The sequence below is a fragment of the Acanthochromis polyacanthus genome, chromosome 13 (genome assembly GCF_021347895.1).
Source record: "Acanthochromis polyacanthus isolate Apoly-LR-REF ecotype Palm Island chromosome 13, KAUST_Apoly_ChrSc, whole genome shotgun sequence".
In the NCBI taxonomy this organism is placed as follows: domain Eukaryota; kingdom Metazoa; phylum Chordata; class Actinopteri; family Pomacentridae; genus Acanthochromis; species Acanthochromis polyacanthus.
Genome location: NC_067125.1, coordinates 34,441,902 through 34,459,657, shown reverse-complemented (window position 1 = coordinate 34,459,657; position 17,756 = coordinate 34,441,902). Strand labels below are relative to the sequence as shown.

General features: G+C 39.5%; 1 protein-coding gene across 1 annotated transcript; it reads left to right on the top strand.

Annotated features, from left to right (window-relative positions):
• The first annotated feature begins 2,116 nt into the window (after window positions 1-2,116).
• On the top strand, window positions 2,117-14,671 carry aadac (arylacetamide deacetylase). Its single transcript, XM_022201171.2, has 5 exons — window positions 2,117-2,603; window positions 3,977-4,205; window positions 5,362-5,431; window positions 6,678-6,849; window positions 11,996-14,671. The coding sequence occupies exons 1-5, from the start codon at window positions 2,463-2,465 to the stop codon at window positions 12,620-12,622; spliced, it is 1,239 nt and encodes a 412-aa protein (XP_022056863.1). The 5' UTR covers window positions 2,117-2,462; the 3' UTR covers window positions 12,623-14,671.
• Window positions 14,672-17,756: the final 3,085 nt, after the last annotated feature.

Sequence of the window (17,756 nt, the reverse complement as noted above, 5' to 3'; positions counted from 1 at the left end):
TTTGCTGCTTAGGATGGAATATGCTCATGAATTTAGTTATGTCTGACATTAATTGGCTGAAGTTAGCAAAGCACTCAAATCCACTTCTTGATTATGATATGAAAAAAATGTTCCTTCCACTCATCTCAGCCTGAACTCAGAATTGAGTGTCTTAAGATGCCTCCTGTCATGCAGCCCAGTTGCTTTGCCTCAGCAGGGGCTCTGCAAATTAAAAACTTAAAAAGTTTGCTGCTCATACTCAACATTGGCAGGGAGGTCTGGATTGAGTTCCTTAATTATAAGAATTTGATGTGCCTCTGTAGATGTGTTAATCTCAAGAATGTGCATGCCTGAAGGAATGAAATGTGGCTTGTCTTTGTACACACACAGTCATAGGCATGTATGTATGTGGGCTGACATGAGTTTACACAGGCAAGCACACACTTTAATGCATGAACACTTCACACACTTCAGCACTCAAACTCCTCGTTTGACTCTTTCAGACATTTTCACATTAGCTTGAGATTCCCCCATACGCAGCAGGATGCTGGCCAGCCACGTGGCACAGCACAGCATGGCTCTACGTAGATGAAGACCACATCCCCACCCACTCATCCTCTGACACCCGTCCTCCCCACTGACAAGACGCGAAGACTGAAGAGAGCTCCATGAAAGATTTACTAGTGAACTGAGGTGGTCTCCCTTAGAAGCTGAGTGGAGGCCGGTGGTTGAAGGCAAAAAAGAGGGAGGGAATTCCAGGGAGAATCCCTGAGTGTCTGAAGTGTGATTTTGTATTCATAGAAGAGATTTAGTATTCCACTGCTCAGCAGTGAGCAGTCTCACAGAGGCTTTCACCCTCTGTCACGCCCTGAATCCTGCAGATTGCATCTCAATAGAGTTTGATGGCTGATGGAAGGAGACACTTGCCTGCTCCTAAACACCAGGCAATTACAAATTCCAACTTGACTGAGAGAAAGTTTGAAAAGATCGTATCACAGAGGTTAACACAAAGTCACGTGGAGGCATGTGTCTGAGGTTTTGGAGATGATGCCTGCTGAGAAATATTAATAGTACACAACATGCAGTTTAAACTGACGCACTTTCAAACCAGTGATTGTGATGTAACTCTGAAAGAGCTTTCACCTTAGATAGCGCTGGGCTGTTCTTCCATCCTCAGACATTAAATGGCTTAAGTTCTCTGTGGACATTTTATCCCTCCTTCTTCTTTAAAGTGTTTTCTTGAGTGCAGCCTTCTACTTTGTTCTTTTTGACAATATGAAATCACCCTGAGGGAAAGTACCAAAGCACTTTCAGGTATCAAGTAACCTGTACCAACGTAAATCTTTGTGAACACATTGCCATCAACTTGTCATATGAGAATACACCATGTGTATATTTTTTCCCCTAAGAAGCTTCCCCTTTTGCAAACCCTGACATGGATGTGGTTTGTCCATATGTACTGACCTAATCTTCCTCTGACACTTAAAAAAAACTACTTGAAATATGAGATTCATACCAGTGAAGGCCTTTTTAAATGTTCCCCAAATAAATGTCATTTACATCATGACCTCTAGCATTGTAACTCTTCTATGAAGATTCCACAAAACTTTAAAGTTACTGATCTTGCAATCCCTGCTCTCTGACAACATAAAAGGGAACTAATATCCTGTGCTTACAACTTCTTTGACAGTCATGCACCACTAAATCAGTTGCTCCTGCAGCATTTCAAAACCTTAGTGCATCCGAGTCACATTGCCTTTGACAGTCAGTCCTGCCAAGAAAGTAGACATCTGATCTGCCTCTGTCACCAATAATATAATTAGCTTAAGCTGCCTTGCAACCACAGCTAGGCCCATTTAGCTGCACTACAGAGTGTTACCACAAAGTTATGAGTCACAGGGATACTGAGAGTTTCTCTCGCTATAAATCAACTTGGGTAACTTATACCCAAGAATAACAGGAGTAACTGCGGGTCAGCACCACTGACAGCTGAGTGTTGTGCCTCGGTTGCAAGAATCTGGAGCGATTTCACTAATTAAAGGCGCAACGCCGCTCACCGTTCAATGCATTTTGGGCTGAAATATGGGGGGGGGGGGGGGGGCATCGGCTGCACACGTTTTGCGATGTGCACATGATTAGGAGGCACCTGAGGAATTTGCGTTGGGACGGTGCAGCCTCGTGAGCACCCAGCGTGCGCGCTCCTGTCTCCATATCACTGACACTTCAATTAATGCTGCTGCTCCACGAGACAGACATGCATTACGAGGCGCGCACGAACGGCGAAGAAAAACTCAGAATATGCAAACGGACAACCATCAAATGACGCCACCCACGTGCCGCGATATTTAGCTCGTCCGGATCTGAAACGGAGAGAGTTTTTTTTTCTCGTCGCGCACAGGAGCGACTTGTTAACTCGCCCAACTACCAGCCCCGTTTGTGTTCGCACCCTGCGGTAGCGGCCGGCCGGGGACGCACGCTGTAAAATGAGGTTGGGAAGCATCATTTTAACCGTCGCCCTCTGCTCTTTCACCGCATATTACATTTATGAGCCCATTCCTGAGGAGATAGATGAGAGATGGAAACTCATGCTGACCAACTCTTTCTTCAGAAGTCTCAGCCACCTGGTAAGGAAAAAAGCAAAACTATATTTCTATCATTTGTTGTCGAATTTTACATCTGCTGACACTGATTGTCACGCCATGTAATTTGTGCCATTTCACATTGTAAGTGTATGCACAAACAATTTCATACCAATTTGTATAGTTTCTTTTTAAATGTACTCATATTAATAAAACGAAATGTGCAGAAATAAATGGCTTTTGTATGTTGACTCAGAGTAGCTTATACATTTATTGTTTTTTGCTGATGTAGATATACATATCGGTTACACCAGATTATGTCAGATGCTAATCCATGTATTGTGTAGTCCTGCTCACCTGATCTAATAATAGACGCTATTAAAGAAACAGTTTATGAGCGTTAGACTAATGTGGTTTACTATAGCGCACTGTACAACTAGTGTGACTGTTTAGGAGTTGAAAACACGATTTAAATACACAGCTGTAATATTACATGATGAGCAATTGTAGTTGTGACGTAATGAGCAGTGGTTTTATTTTACAACACCATTCTTATTCCATTCAACTCTTTAAAAGATGTTGTTGAAGATGCACTGGATACATTGAGAAATATTTCAGATTGAGGAGTAAACTTCAAGTACAGGCTACTGCTTTGAACACAGCAGAATGTTCTATGTAATGTACGGAGAGTAGCATTAAGTTTAAAAGAGTAATTCTTTGTAGATTCGATATTGTTTCAGCATAAACATTGCTAATTTCATAAACTGATCCTACTGCTCATTGTTATTCGTATCAAATGTATCATCGATTGAAACATTTTATTTGAGCGTGCTTTGTTCAGTTATCTAGCTAAACACAAATTCTGAATGTTTTTTTAATGGGATTTCCTCTAGCTATGCTGTTTTGCTTTCTTTATTATTACTTCAATAAATTATCAGTCTTAAAATGCACCAGTGTTTATCTTTCAGGCAGATATGAGTGTCAGATGGTGCATAGAACAGGGATTGGATGACTGATGAATTTGTTGTGATCACAGTAGAAGAGCATCAGCTGATAAACCTCATGCCAGCCGCTGACTGCTTGCCTCAGCAGTTTTAAAGAAATTCCACTTCACTTATGCTTTTATGAACTATCATTTTGTTGTGACTACACAAAGCAAACACTTTTGGAGAGCTCTTGACATTTAACAACATGCCAACTGTTACTTTCCCTCTGTTCCTGTTTATCAAGGCCGCATAGTTTTGCATTTTAGACCTTTCTGTTTTGAATTTTAAGGGTTATTGTTTACAGAACATAAGCTGCAGTATCTTTATTATATGTAGAAGGAAAAAAAGTGATGGCTCGGGTTTAACAAGCAATGGCAAATTCTGCAATGTGTCTGTCTCTGTGGCTTATCTTGTGTCTGTTTCTATTTCCAGGCAGATTTTAGTGAACTACTTGGACTAAAGGACTACATGGGAGTAATGTACTTCATTACTCTGGCAGAAAAGGTAGTACCTGTGTCTGATGAGCATGTCGAGGTCATAGAAGAAAAGTTTGATGGAGTAGAGGTGTTGCTGTACCAGCCAAAGCACCGGAGTGATGACACTGAACTCAGGAGAGCTGTCATATACCTCCATGGTGGAGGCTGGTGTCTGGGGAGTTCCCGTAAGTTCATGGGTTGGGCTGTCTTCTAAGATAAGATAAGATAAGATAAGATAAGACTTTATTGATCTCACAAAGGAGAAATTTAGCATTACAGGGCTCTTAGAAACAAAAAAACAGAGGAGTGCAAAAGTCACGAAAGTGCAAGAACAAGATAATAAATATTGCACATAACAACTACACAGTAGTGTTATATAGTCTGATGGCAGTGGGGATGAAGGACCTGCGGTAGCGCTCCTTCTTGCACTGAGGGTGTCTGAGTCTCGTGCTAAAGGAGCTGCTCAGCCCCACTACAGTCTGGTGCAGTGGGTGGGAGCTGTTGTCCATGATGGATGAGAGCTTGGTCAACATCCTCCTCTCACCCACATCCATCACAGAGTCCAGTGGGCAGCCCAGGACAGAGCTGGCCCTCTTGGTCAGCTTGTTCAGTCTCTTCATGTCCCGCTCTGTGCTGCCCGGGGCCCAGCAGACGACAGCGTAGAGGAAAGCAGAGGCTACCACAGTGTCATAGAAAGTCCTTAGTAGAGGTCTGCACACTCCGAAGGACCTCAGCCTCCTCAGAAGGTGGAGGTGACTCTGGCCCTTCTTCTCCTTCAACACACTGAGCTATGACACTTTACGAATGATTAGGGAGATGAGCAACTGGGTAGTATATATGCTTGTCATACATCAAACAATAAGCCCACTATTACTCTCCAAAATAATTTGAAAATGTACTATTTGGTTGATATGACAAATGACTTCACAGCTTTATATCCACTTCCAATGACAGCTAATATGACAGGATCGTAAATAATGAACAAACTCACACAAACAAATGGCATTCACAGATTCCTGAGGAAATAACACACCGTCTGCTGGAGCCATGGGGACCTCAGAGGGTGGTAACCCTTTGCTAATCCAAAACATAAAGACATGACATGCAGTTTGACACGTCTCATGCTGGTTTTCCAATCTGTTGGTTGTCACAATCACAGTAACCTAGATCTTCCTCCGAAGTACTGCCAGGCTACATGGCCGGTTTGTCTTTCATACCTTAGTGTTACTGTCATGTAAGTTGTTGTGTAATGTCAGGAAGAGATGGATCAATTGTTGACATGCCTTGGTTTGCTTTAGAATCTCTGTTCTGAGCTGTGTTCCTCTTTTCTGATCTATGCAGGGATGGGCCCATATGATCTTCTGGCCAGAAACATGGCCACTGAGCTAGGTGCAGTGGTACTTTCTGTTGAGTAAGTATTTCATATTTTATAAGCCCTTGTATGCAGCTACTCTAATGTACTGCACAAACTGCTGTGTAAAAATGATAAGTTGCCCATAAAGAAAAGGACAAAGATATTGCAGGAGCACAGTATATATAACAGTCTTTATTTGACCACAAATTTCTTCTTTTCATTGTATTATTGATAGCTAAATCCCTCTGTATCCCCCCTCTGTCTCTCACACACATTTTTTTTGTCAAATGTGCCTGTCCTCCCTCATTAGTCACAGACTAGATTGAAGTGATGATGCAGTAGAGTGAAACTAACAAGTTTTCATTTGGGCCTTTCCCTGTCACAGCTACACTCACTGTTGTTCTTTGGCACGTCTGGCTTTAACACTGTCTCTGTAAAGTGCTGTAACTTTCTTTTGCCAAGACTGTCTCTATCCTCTAATTCACTACTCACATTTTCATCTTTTCGCTCTTCAGATGAAAGATCTTGTACCTGGACATTAAGTTGGGTTTTCTTTGTGTTTTGTTTCGTTGTGCTTGTTGACATACATTATTTGCATCAGTATGTCGGTTTTTGCTGCGGGTAGTCGTGTCTTATCTCTCTAATTTGAATTCCTGCATCATTCTGTACGGGGTTCAATGAGGAATATCAGCATGTCACAGTGTGAGGGTCAGCCTTGTGTGGCATTTGGGTTTCAGATTGTAGAGATGGCACCAACAGGGCATTGGTCACCGCCAGACAAAGTTTTGAAATCTAGGTGAATTTATGGATCAATAGTGTGACAGCAATTTGCTAGAGCAACATTTAAAGTCAGGAAGATTTGATGGTATGCTTCTGGGAGTTTCCATTTATATGTGCAGTTTTACAAAACAAGATCATTTAAAGAATGTTTCCTGACGTCGCCAGGTTTATTAGATTTTTAGCTTATGACAGAAACTATATTTGTTGAAAGAGATCAGTCTTTACTGAATAGAAAATAAGATTTGTGTATTTGAATAACCATAATAATGTCAGCATTTTTTCCTTAACACAAGGCTGAACTGCGTAGGTAATACTAGCCACTAGCCAGTAAAATTAGAAGGTCATCTACTTTGTACTGTTTGTGTTTGTCTTGCTCACAAATCTGCACTTTTGCTTTGTTATCTATTATCCCACTGAAAATGTTATCTAAATTTTCTCTGGTTTGATATGTCTGTGCACATGACATTCAAAGATCATGTTTATTTATCCTTCAGCTTTAATCTGCAGCATCCTGATTTTTCAGGTACCGCCTTGCACCTCCTCACCACTTCCCCATCCCTTATGAGGACGTTTACCATGTGGTCAAACACTTCCTCCAGAAGCAGGTGCTGGCCCAGTACTCTGTGGACCCAGGACGCATTGCTGTGGCTGGGGATAGTGCTGGGGGGAACCTAGCAGCTGCTGTCTCCCAGCAGGTACTGAGTCTTTTTTTTGTCTTTATAATGTTAGGTCTGTTTTTAACATATGAAGACATTTTGAGTAGGTGACATGAAACAAGGTAAAGGAGCCAATATTTGATAAACAGTAGTGCCTGTGAATTTACCTGGTGAGGGATCTATAAAATGAGTCTCATCATTCTGTGAACCATCAGAACACCTGTTCTTTGCTGGGTCTGGAGTCGTCAACACTGAGCTGCTATTTTAGATCGTAACTGTTCGTGCAGGCAGTTACATTAATTTTAAGTCCGCTTTTATTTTTCAAGCTCGTGTTTAATACTGTAGGTAGAATAAGGAGAAATTCTCAGGCCTTTCACATTAAAAGTGGCTAGTAGTAACAATCTGCTTTCATAAGATTGTGTGTATCCTTAGAACATGTGCTTTAGGGATGTACAATATAACCAGAGGTCTGAGTGGTTTAGAGGCCTGAGTTTGGTAATAAGGACTTGATAATGATTCACCCCAAACAGGTGTAACTGTCATGACCTTGGCCTGATCTGAGCAAGAATAATCATCATCCTTAAAGTGTTCATGTTGTTGAAATCTGAGGTAAAATATGTTCTTCCTCACCAGCATGATGGAGGATTTTAGCAATGTTCCCAGCTGTATTCCATTCTACATAACAAGGAAGAAAGAAGAAATGCTATGAAAACCCACAGCATTAAAGAAACTATGACATCATGTCAAGCTGATTTACACTTCTATACTTGCTTATATGGGTGGAAACACGACAATCAAGCTGCTACTCATTACATCAGTGCAAAGGGAGCTACCAATTTGAAAACACAGTTGGTGAAAGAGGGGAAATACAAAGAAAGAAAAAAATAAGATGAGGTCAGATACACTTGCTATTACTGTTGGTAGTTGTCAGATTACTGGAAAACAAAACTGTAAATATTTGTATTGCCATTCAAGGGACTTACATTTCATTTCACACAAGGAACAAGAAAGATCATGTAAAAGAAGAAAAACTCAACTTTCAGCAGGGGGATGGGCAACAGGTACATGAACAGATAAATGGAGAACTCAGGGAGCAAGCCTTAGCAAAGTGAAGAGCTCAACATAATCTCTTTGGAATTTCATTTTGCAACAGTGGTCTAGATTTTGGTTGTGGGTAAATTCTCAGATACTATCCCCCACCTTTAGTATGGTTTACACACAGCACAAACACGGACAAGTCTGTGTTTTACTAAATGCAAATGTTAAAATTGAAAACACTACTTGCAGGGTCCAAAAAGGTGCATGCATCTTAATGATTTTGGATCCATACTGATGCATGCATCCATACACGGACCCATAGCTAGGGAAGCTAGCATAGTAAAGTCAGAAGTCTCGCAAATCTTCTAGTGCTTCTTTTTCGCAACTGTAATATCAACCTATAGAGCCTAGAATGGCTTTACAGGCCCTACATCATTTTTCTTCTCATCATTTTCACCCTGCAGTAGCAGCCTATTGCTGCTGGCATGGAAATCTAATGCCAGCTATAGTGAGGATGAAGTCCTCATTTTAGAGGAAAATCTACAATAACAGTGCCAACAAAGTACTTGGAGGAAGGTTCCCAAGAATCCCTGAAATGCAAGAATTATCCTATACATATGCGAGTCAAAAGCATGCATAACATTTTGTTTACACACCACAGAGCACAGCTCTATATCAACTGCAGCCCTGGGTAATTATTCTTCAGACAAAATGTGTCCATGTGTCTTGTTTGGACACATTCACATGTGTTTCTTCTGTATAGCACCCATAAAAGTATTCACCATCCATTGTAAGTTTTCCCATTTTGTTGCTGTTCCTGATTGAGTAAAAAAAAGAGAAAAGCTTTCATGTTATAGTGAAAACAGATATTTCAGTTATTTAACCCTTTACGCTTCAGTGCGTCGTAGGTGTACCGCCGGCGGTACACCTACTAATTTGCATAGGAATTTCAAGAATGTCCGACGGCTGCAAACCCGATTATACAAACACTATATGCCGATGGAAAGCTTAGATTCTCATGAATCCGCCGGTATAAACCACTTTCAGATGTGATTACCACAGCGGGTGAGAAAAACACATTTGTCCGACAAAAACAAATATTCATCCATCCGTTCTCTATACACGGCTTCAACGCACACAGCGCGACTCACATTTCCGGGTTCATTATTACACACAGAAAAAAGATTCCACAAAAAAACGGCCATAATCCAACCTTTTACATCCAGACAACACAAGCCAGTAAACTATTTTGTCCAAAACATGTCCTGAAGTCGGTATAAAATCCACGAATCGGTCGTTTTCAAGGAAATGCACCTCGCGATGTGCGTCCAATATTCCCTGTATTTTTCGTCATTTTTTTAATTTAAAAATAGAATATTAGCGATTTATTTATTTTTTTTGTACTGAAAACGGCTGGAATTGACTGAAGCTTAAAGGGTTAAGGATATAAATTGCAAAATTTGCAATTATATAAGTAACCCTCCACCGTCCTCTTTAAAGTGACTCATTTAGTTCAACACAGGTGCTGACAGTTGTTGCTACAAGTCACACAGTTATTAAAATGACGATCATCTGAATGCAGGGAATGTTTCTCACATCATAATGGGAATGGCTAGTGTGACGTCACGGACCACTTCCGTGTCCTACGCCGTGGCGCACCGAATGAAAACACAATGACAGTAGCGAAAGAACCGGTCACCTTTTTCACGGTGACATCTTATTATTTTATATTATTTTATCTTCTTATTTATTCATCTGATTGTTTTTACTATCTCCCACTATACTCTAAAGATTCCCAGCAGCACACTCTAGCGCTAACTTGTGCGGGGAGCACATGGCTAATTTGCATATGTAAATAACTACGCATCTCTTTACACTAATCATGAATCCATAACAATTAAAATAATCTTAGCCAAACATTTTTAGCAAGTCAGTCCAAGTATTGGACTCAATTAAATCCAAGTCACATAGACCCATATCCTAGTCAAGTCGAGTATTTTGGGCAGATTGGTCAAGCAAGTCCAAGTCCCCAAAACTGGGACAAAAGTCTCCCTCGGCAGACTTTATTCTTATAAATTAAAAGTATAAACTTATTATCAGAGACCTTAATCTCGACCACTTTTAGTTTCTTTTGTAATGTGGCCCAAACACTCCTCGTAACACAAAAAGATAACATGATTCAAGTGGCTAATACAAGCTAGCGCACGTTAGCGCCTGGCGCTAAATGTATTTTCTAAGATTAGAAATCCGACTTACCTTATCAGTGTCAGACATCTTCTCCTTTTCGTCCAGAGGAAAGCGGTAGAAAGATATCGTTTTATTTACATCATTTCTATTGTTGCAACACGGGACACAACACAGCACCATTATATCGTTGGTTTGGTAGGACACGGAAGTGACGTTTTTGGACACGATGACGTAGTTACTAGCCATCCCCATAGTATAAAAACACCTGCTGGGCTAAAAGGCGTAATAACTGGTGAATCAGTAGTCCTGGCAGTAACTGCACCTTGGAGACAAAAGAACATTCCAAGCAAGTCCATACAAAGGTTATTGAAAAGCGTAGGTGAGAGGATGGATATTATAAAAAGTCCCTGCATATCCTTTAAGGCATAGTTAAATCCATTAATTACAAATGGAGGGAATTTGACACATGCGTAAATCTGCTGAGAACAGGCTGCTCTCAACAACTGAGTGACAGTGCAAGAATAGTGAGGGCCAGCCACCAAGACACCTATGACTCCTTTGAAGCAGTTACAAGTTAGTAGTCAACCACCATACGTTGTAGTGGGAACAGTGTGTCTACCAGCCAAATCAAATTGACTATGATTTTATCTTGAAAAGCAATACAGGAGAAACCTTTCAAGGCAGATGAATTCTCTTGATATGCACTTTACTTGTAGGAATTGTCTGGATATACATCTAACATATTTATGCACTCGAAAGAGGTGTCACACTTCTCATAATGCAAAGTACATATAGAAGAACTCAGGAAAAAGATTAATTTAACCTTGGTGATACTATAAACAGCTATGTCTGGGAAATAAACAAGAAAGCAGAACACCAAATGTGTCAAGATGCTGGCCAGCAATAAACATTCCTTAAAGAGGAAGCTGATTTTGTGTGCTCTGCTCAAAGATAAATTGTGACAGTGCTATGGTAGTGCGTATAGCTTTTTCTGTCACTCTCGAAAAGGAAAAGTTTACAACAAGATTTGACTACTCGGGGTGTGCATATCCATGCTTTGGCCTCTTTCTTCTGTGAACCTGTGTGACCTATGGTTACCCATAATACTCTTCTCGTCTATCTAGATTACATAAATCTAATGGCTCAATGTAAAGTGCAGCATCCCTACCCACAGATGCACTGCTTCTATGGCCATTAAAAAATATGCAAAATATTTCTTGTATGCCTTTTCCTCTCTTTTATCAGATTTCCCACAGCGTCAGCCAAAGCAACTCTTAGATAGGCAGATAACTCACAGAACTGTGTGTTAGCTCAAAGAACTTTCCTGCAGCTTTTGGTGCAGACAAGCATATTACATTACACAACCTCTCCTTTAGAATAAAATAGAATAGAATCACTTTATTCATCCCCGAAGGGAAATTCGGTATTCAAATTAAGACATTTGATTTTAGACGTTTCAAAATTTTACACATTTTCAATTGTTGCAAGATTAACGGCTTTATTTAGTTTGAAGCTGCGTTTTAACCTCTACAGGTAACAGTCCTATTTTTTTTTTCGTTTTTTTTTACTTCATTAAGTAGCTTTTGTATATATATTTGACAAATAATTAGAAAATATGCTTAAGATGTTGGGGACAGCCATAGTGCTGTACCAATCACGCTGCTGTATCCATGAGTTAGGCCTGTGATAGACCTTTTCACAGATATAGAAACACAGTTGCTCTGCATCACTATAATTACTTAGAATAATTGTACTCCAGAGGTTTCAGTGACTAACTGAAGAGACTGACGAATAGGGAGCACTGAGTGATGCAACTGTTCCTGTAAACAACCATGACTGGTAGATTTGATCAGAAGATGTTGTCCATTTCTAAAACTTCATATATCATCTGATTGAGAAATACTCTGACATGACAATTTTCTTTAAATAGATACCAATCCCTCCCTGTCTGTCTTTACAGCTGCAAAAAGAGCCGGGACAGCAGATTAAGTTTAAGGCCCAAGCACTCCTCTACCCCGTGCTGCAGGCTCTGGACCTTTACACACCATCCTATCAGCAGAATCAGGACATGCCCATTCTGCCTCGCACTCTTATGGTGCGTTTCTGGAGTGAGTACTTCACTAGCAACAAGGCCCTCTTCAGAGCTATGATGGCCAACACCCACAACAACCCTGAGTCTTCCAGCCTGCTAAAGTTTGTCAACTGGAGCAATTTCCTGCCTGAAACATATCATAGGAAATACAACTACAGTGCTCCTGCTGTGCTGCAGGGACTCGGAGGGGAGGCAGCTGAGATGGATGGACCATCTCGATCTTTTGCTGACCCGAGGGCATCGCCCCTGCTGGTTCCAGACTCGGCCTTACGCTCTCTGCCCAAGGCCTACATTCTGACATGTGAGTATGATGTTCTCCGAGATGATGGGATCATGTATGCCACACGGCTGCGTGCTGCTGGCGTTGAGGTGACCCATGAACACTATGACGCCGGATTTCACGGAGCACTGATGTTCACTGTGTGGCCAACTGACTTCCTGATTGCACATCACATGACAGACAACTATATAAAATGGCTCAAAGAAAATTTGTAAAAACTGTTGACTGTCAGTAGTTACTCCAGATTATTTTGACACCATAAAGAAGTTTTTGGTTGGATGCAAGCATTTTTTCCCCATCTGACTTATTTAACATTTTGTGGTGTTTTTCTTTGATCATGCTATTTTTGGGTAAAAATATTCTTTCATCTTATTTTCCACTCATGCATTTTACCACATTAGATATAAGTAGAAGACAGGATTTTGAAAGAATAGTTACATTTTTTAATTGAAGTTGGTTTAAGTACAAAGCCGCACATATGACACCATCACACAATACAATAGTAGTACAGTAGTACAGTGTTTAATTCAGCAGACACAATACTGCTGTAAAAGTATTGTGGACTATCACAAAAATTGTATGGTTGATTGTTTTTTAGCTGGATAGCTGGCCTGGTATGATGCTCATTATTGTTTCCCACCACAGGACTTGTTATCTGATCTTATGTCCATTACATCAATATCAGTACTATTAGTTTGTAAAGCATACCATCGAAAAATAAAACACTGAACTATCCCATTAGGGGTTTAAAGAATCCAGTGTAAGTCTTGGCAAAAGCAGGGAAGGATTTTCACAACAGGCTAGTTGGCCAAAGTTAACATTTATAAGTGAGGGCAGCTCATACTGAAACTTAAGATTGTTTTGCTGTTTTTGCAAAACCAGAACTTTTGTGTCATAGTGTTTGACCCAACATCAAACAATGTCAAGTAATCTTCTGTTGAATACAGCAGCAGATTTTTCATAAGGGAACAACTTTAGTTTTATGTCCCATACAAATGTGACACACAGTAGTCGTAGATCATTTAAACAGCAGAATGAAGGGCATCTTCTTTACAATAAAAGAAATCATCTCTACTCTTTATTTGCTCTCCAGAAGAAATGTTAGTCTTTGTAGCTTTGCAATTGCTCCACATCTGAGCTACAAACAATCAGATTGATAATCCACATTCCATGCAGAACATTGGTATGCTGTTCACCAATGACCATACTGTATCAAACAAACGTATCTTTACCCAGATTTTGTGGTTATACTCACTTGAGTGTGAAGTAGCACCATGATAAAGAGAGGTATCCTTTTCACAAGGGAAATTTTGGAAACATTTTTTGGAGCCTTAATCTTTACAGAGCATCACGAGTCTCAGATTTCATATGTTAACATTTATAGGGGTGTGTGCGTGCTATCCCCTTTCTGTTTTCAAGCATCATTTATTATCGCGTGTTAATATGAGTAAACAGCTTAACATGTGGCAACACAAAATGCTCTCATGGGAACAAAAATAATGGTCATTGTATTTTAAATTACACTTTTGTCATGTTAGCAATAATAGGCAAGTATCGCTTCCATTAGACACCTGCCTTTGTGAAAAAGATGTACAGTAGGCAATGACAAAGTCTGGCACTATTAGATAACATTACCAGTGCAAGACCCAGTGCCAGTTTAATAGGAAAATATTTAGTATGGAACATTGTGTAGACAGGAAAGTATATGGCTGACATTGTGTTACTGTATGCGTGTCTCTTATTTGTATATTTATGACTCTGTCTCTAACTCAGTGAACCTTTGGTCCCTGACTTCTGCTGGTTCATTTTCCCCCTGAGGCCCAATAATCATGTGATGTGGCTTTAAAACACTGACTTTTTACTACTGTGTATCATCTTTATGTTTCTGTCTGACAGTGACATCACCCTGTGACTTTTCTGCACATGAGACAGCTATCTAAGAGAAAACAATCTCTTGATTAACACTGTTTTCGAAGCTTTACTGTTCCAGAAGAGCTACTGATGATATTAAACAGTTCTTTATTTTTTCTTTTATTTAAAATCAGTTTCTTATTACAAAGAAAGTATGCCATCGCATTAAGTTAAACTTTTTAAACAAGCTTTACAGACAACTCTGATTCTTCAGCTGTAACACTTCTACATTCTTAATTGTAAATGTGACTATTATTTTTGGCTATTTTTGGCTTGGTTTTCTTCTTGGGAAATGTGTGATATGTATCATTTTTAAATTTTCTCTGACAATAAAATGACTGGATTATTCACTACCACTGATTATTTATTTTTGTATGAAGAGACATACTGGAATGATGAGAAGTTTCCTGTTTTCCTACACAGTAGTACAGCACACTATGCATAAAGAGTGATGTTCTGCACGGACTGATTCAGACCCCCCCCCCCCCCCCCCCCCCAAAAAAAAAAAAAAAAAAAAAATCACTTTGCGTCCTTGTTAGATTTGCTGAGGATTCATACAGCTGAGGGAGAGTACACTTCATGTGCAAACAATGCAGACTGTTCACAAATTTTCCATTTTCCTTTGTCTACCACTAAACACACCTACACACTTCTACCCAAGAGGTTGAGGGGAAAAAATATTTTTTGTGTGTAGCGAGAGGATGATACACGAGTGAATAATCCATTTACACAAAGGGATGATTCAAATAGAGCAACCTTGTTCATCAGGACACATTAAATAAAACACCTCACGCCTCCAGGGTGTAGAGTGGAATATGTATGTGCTCCACTATGCTAGCCATATTGTTCTCTATCCTGGCCTTGTATGCATGCACATACTGTACATGTATATGCACTTAGTCATCCATCTGTGGATGAAAAATGTATCCTATAAATTGTGGGCCTGTTCCAAAATTCCTTCTCTGCAATGGCTGGCTAATAACAGTAACGTGAAATGGGTTATAGCAAATGATTCTTTGAATCTGTTAAATGTCATAGTTTTATACGGATTATGCCTACAAACAGGATAGACTGTGCACAAATACTCTTCATGTACAGGAATGTGAGTAAGCGTCGGTAAGAACACACACAATGCTCATGCAAATATGCACTACTACTGCTACAACACTTAAAGTTTTAAAGCAAAAGTCAGTGAAGCTGGATTTATTCATATTTATGTTGACTGTCAGACTTTTGTGGCTAACTTTTTACTTCAGAAACCATACATATAGCACAGCAGTCATTCTAAAACCTGTATAAAGATGAGGTAACCTGCAATGCCCTTCTGCCTCAGTGACCTCGGTGCAATATTCCCAAAGCATTATTAAATTAGGATACCACCTTATATATACTATAGAGTTTCATATTTTGTGTTTATCCTCACTTTTAATCTCTTTCTCTTGTCGGCTCTGTTTCAGTACCACTCTTTTGGTTTTTATTACGTAATTTAAAATACACATACAGAACTTGACTTAGTATTTCATCATTGCTTCTTTTCTTTGCTTATTCTAGGAGAGATTCCAATCCAAAGCAAACAGTGGATCATGTGTAGTGTGATTCATAATGATGGAAGAAGACCCTGTCTCACAAGAAGTAAAAAGTGTTTACTGGGGATTCAGAGACTTAGTAATCAAGAAATGTCACTTCTATAGATTTTCCAGAATATTAGCTCAGGTTAGTTCAGTTCAGGACTTTTTTTTTAACCTTTATGCTATGTAGCAAACCAGCATATGTTTTTACCAGTAGTGGATCCACTATAAACAATAATGTGCTGTCAGCATTCTTTCTTTCCAACCTGTAGAACAGGACACTTCCACAGATGTTGTCCTGATTTGACCCGTCTGAACAAGGAAACTCACTTTATTTATTTTTGGTTGAAAAACACTGAACAGTTAAACAAATTCAGATGGTTAGAGAGAGTAAATCATCTATTTCAAACTGGAACAACTACTTGTAGACTCTTTTCACCAACAAGGTAAGGAGTCTACAATGCTATTTACCAGATACTTGGAATGCAGTCTTAAGATGTACCAAAAAAGTTTCACCACCATAACCATATTAAATCATCACTGACTTTTACAGCCATTCACACCTTGAGGCATGGTCTTGGGTCATTAATGAGCCGCTAGCAAAATGATTTGGAGCTGCCAGTATACTTCTTTATTTAATCCAAGCTTAAAATAATGATTATTTTATTAAAGCCACTTTGTTCTACAAATTAATGAACAAAACTAACAAAAAAAACCCTTGTACTAACCACATTGTATAAAAATTTTTTTAAAAATATGCACCATTCAGCACAGCTGTAAAGCCGTTAGTGACTCATTTGTGACCAAGAGTCACAAGGCAAAAATTTAGGGGCTTTTCAGCCAAACTGGGCTAAACTGCAGCATGTTTACATCGAGCAGATATGAGAAGTATGTCAGCAAATTAAAAATGTAAGTTGCAAAATATAGATAGTGTGTAGACTCACAATTTTTTTTTCAGTAGTGGTGACACCTGTGGACACTTGTTGTATATGCATCCATCATTGTGAGGGCTGAAGTCTGTCCCAGCTGACTCAGAGTGAAGGCAGGGGACACCCTGGACAGGCTGCCAGTCTATCACAGGGCTACACATAGAAACAAACATGCGCACTCACATTGACACCTATAGAGAATTTTGAATTATCAGGTTACATCAGCATGTTTTTGGACTGTGGGAGGAAGTCGGAGTACCTGGACAAAACCCATGCATGCACAGGGAGAACCTGCAAACTCCACACAGAAAGATCCAGGCCAGAATGCAAACCAGGGATCTTCTGTGCAACCCAATGTTGTATATGCTGATTCTATTTTTCCACTTTTTGTAAAAATGTAGCAATCTAGGATTCAAGGAATCGATGAAATGTAACTTTCATTTTTTCTTTTTATTGATTTATGGCCTTTTAACTTTGTCATACTGCACAGAAGACATTTTTGAGTTCTCTATATGTCTTGCGTTGAAGTGCAGGATTTTTGCAACAAAAGCTGAGACCACAATGAGTGAACATGTGATGAGAGCAAAAAATAAACAAACCAAAAACGCCCAGAAACTGCTTGAGGTTCAGAGGATTAACTAACAAAATCAATCAAGATGAAAAGATATGAATACACTGTGAAAAAAATCACTTTGAACATTTCAAGTAATATAAGAGCAAACAATTATTCTCACTCTAGTTGATTTTTATTGCATTAAAAAAACAACAGTATATTTGCTGTAATGCACAAACATCCCCAAAATATCACCAGCAATAATTATAAAACATGCCTCCCTATGTTCACCCAACAACATCCTACATTGACGTAAGCTTCTGCTCAGTTTGAAATGTAACTACCTTATTCCACCTGATGGATATTTTGACATGTTTTATTGCCTAAT

What these genes read in the sequence shown, in the direction of transcription:
- aadac (XM_022201171.2), top strand. Translation starts at nt 2,463, where the DNA reads ATGAGGTTGGGAAGCATCATTTTAACCGTCGCCCTCTGCTCTTTCACC. An exon ending in TCAGAAGTCTCAGCCACCTG is followed by an intron (nt 2,604 to 3,976) that starts GTAAGGAAAAAA and finishes TTCTATTTCCAG; the next exon opens with GCAGATTTTAGTGAACTACT. An exon ending in CTGGTGTCTGGGGAGTTCCC is followed by an intron (nt 4,206 to 5,361) that starts GTAAGTTCATGG and finishes TGATCTATGCAG; the next exon opens with GGATGGGCCCATATGATCTT.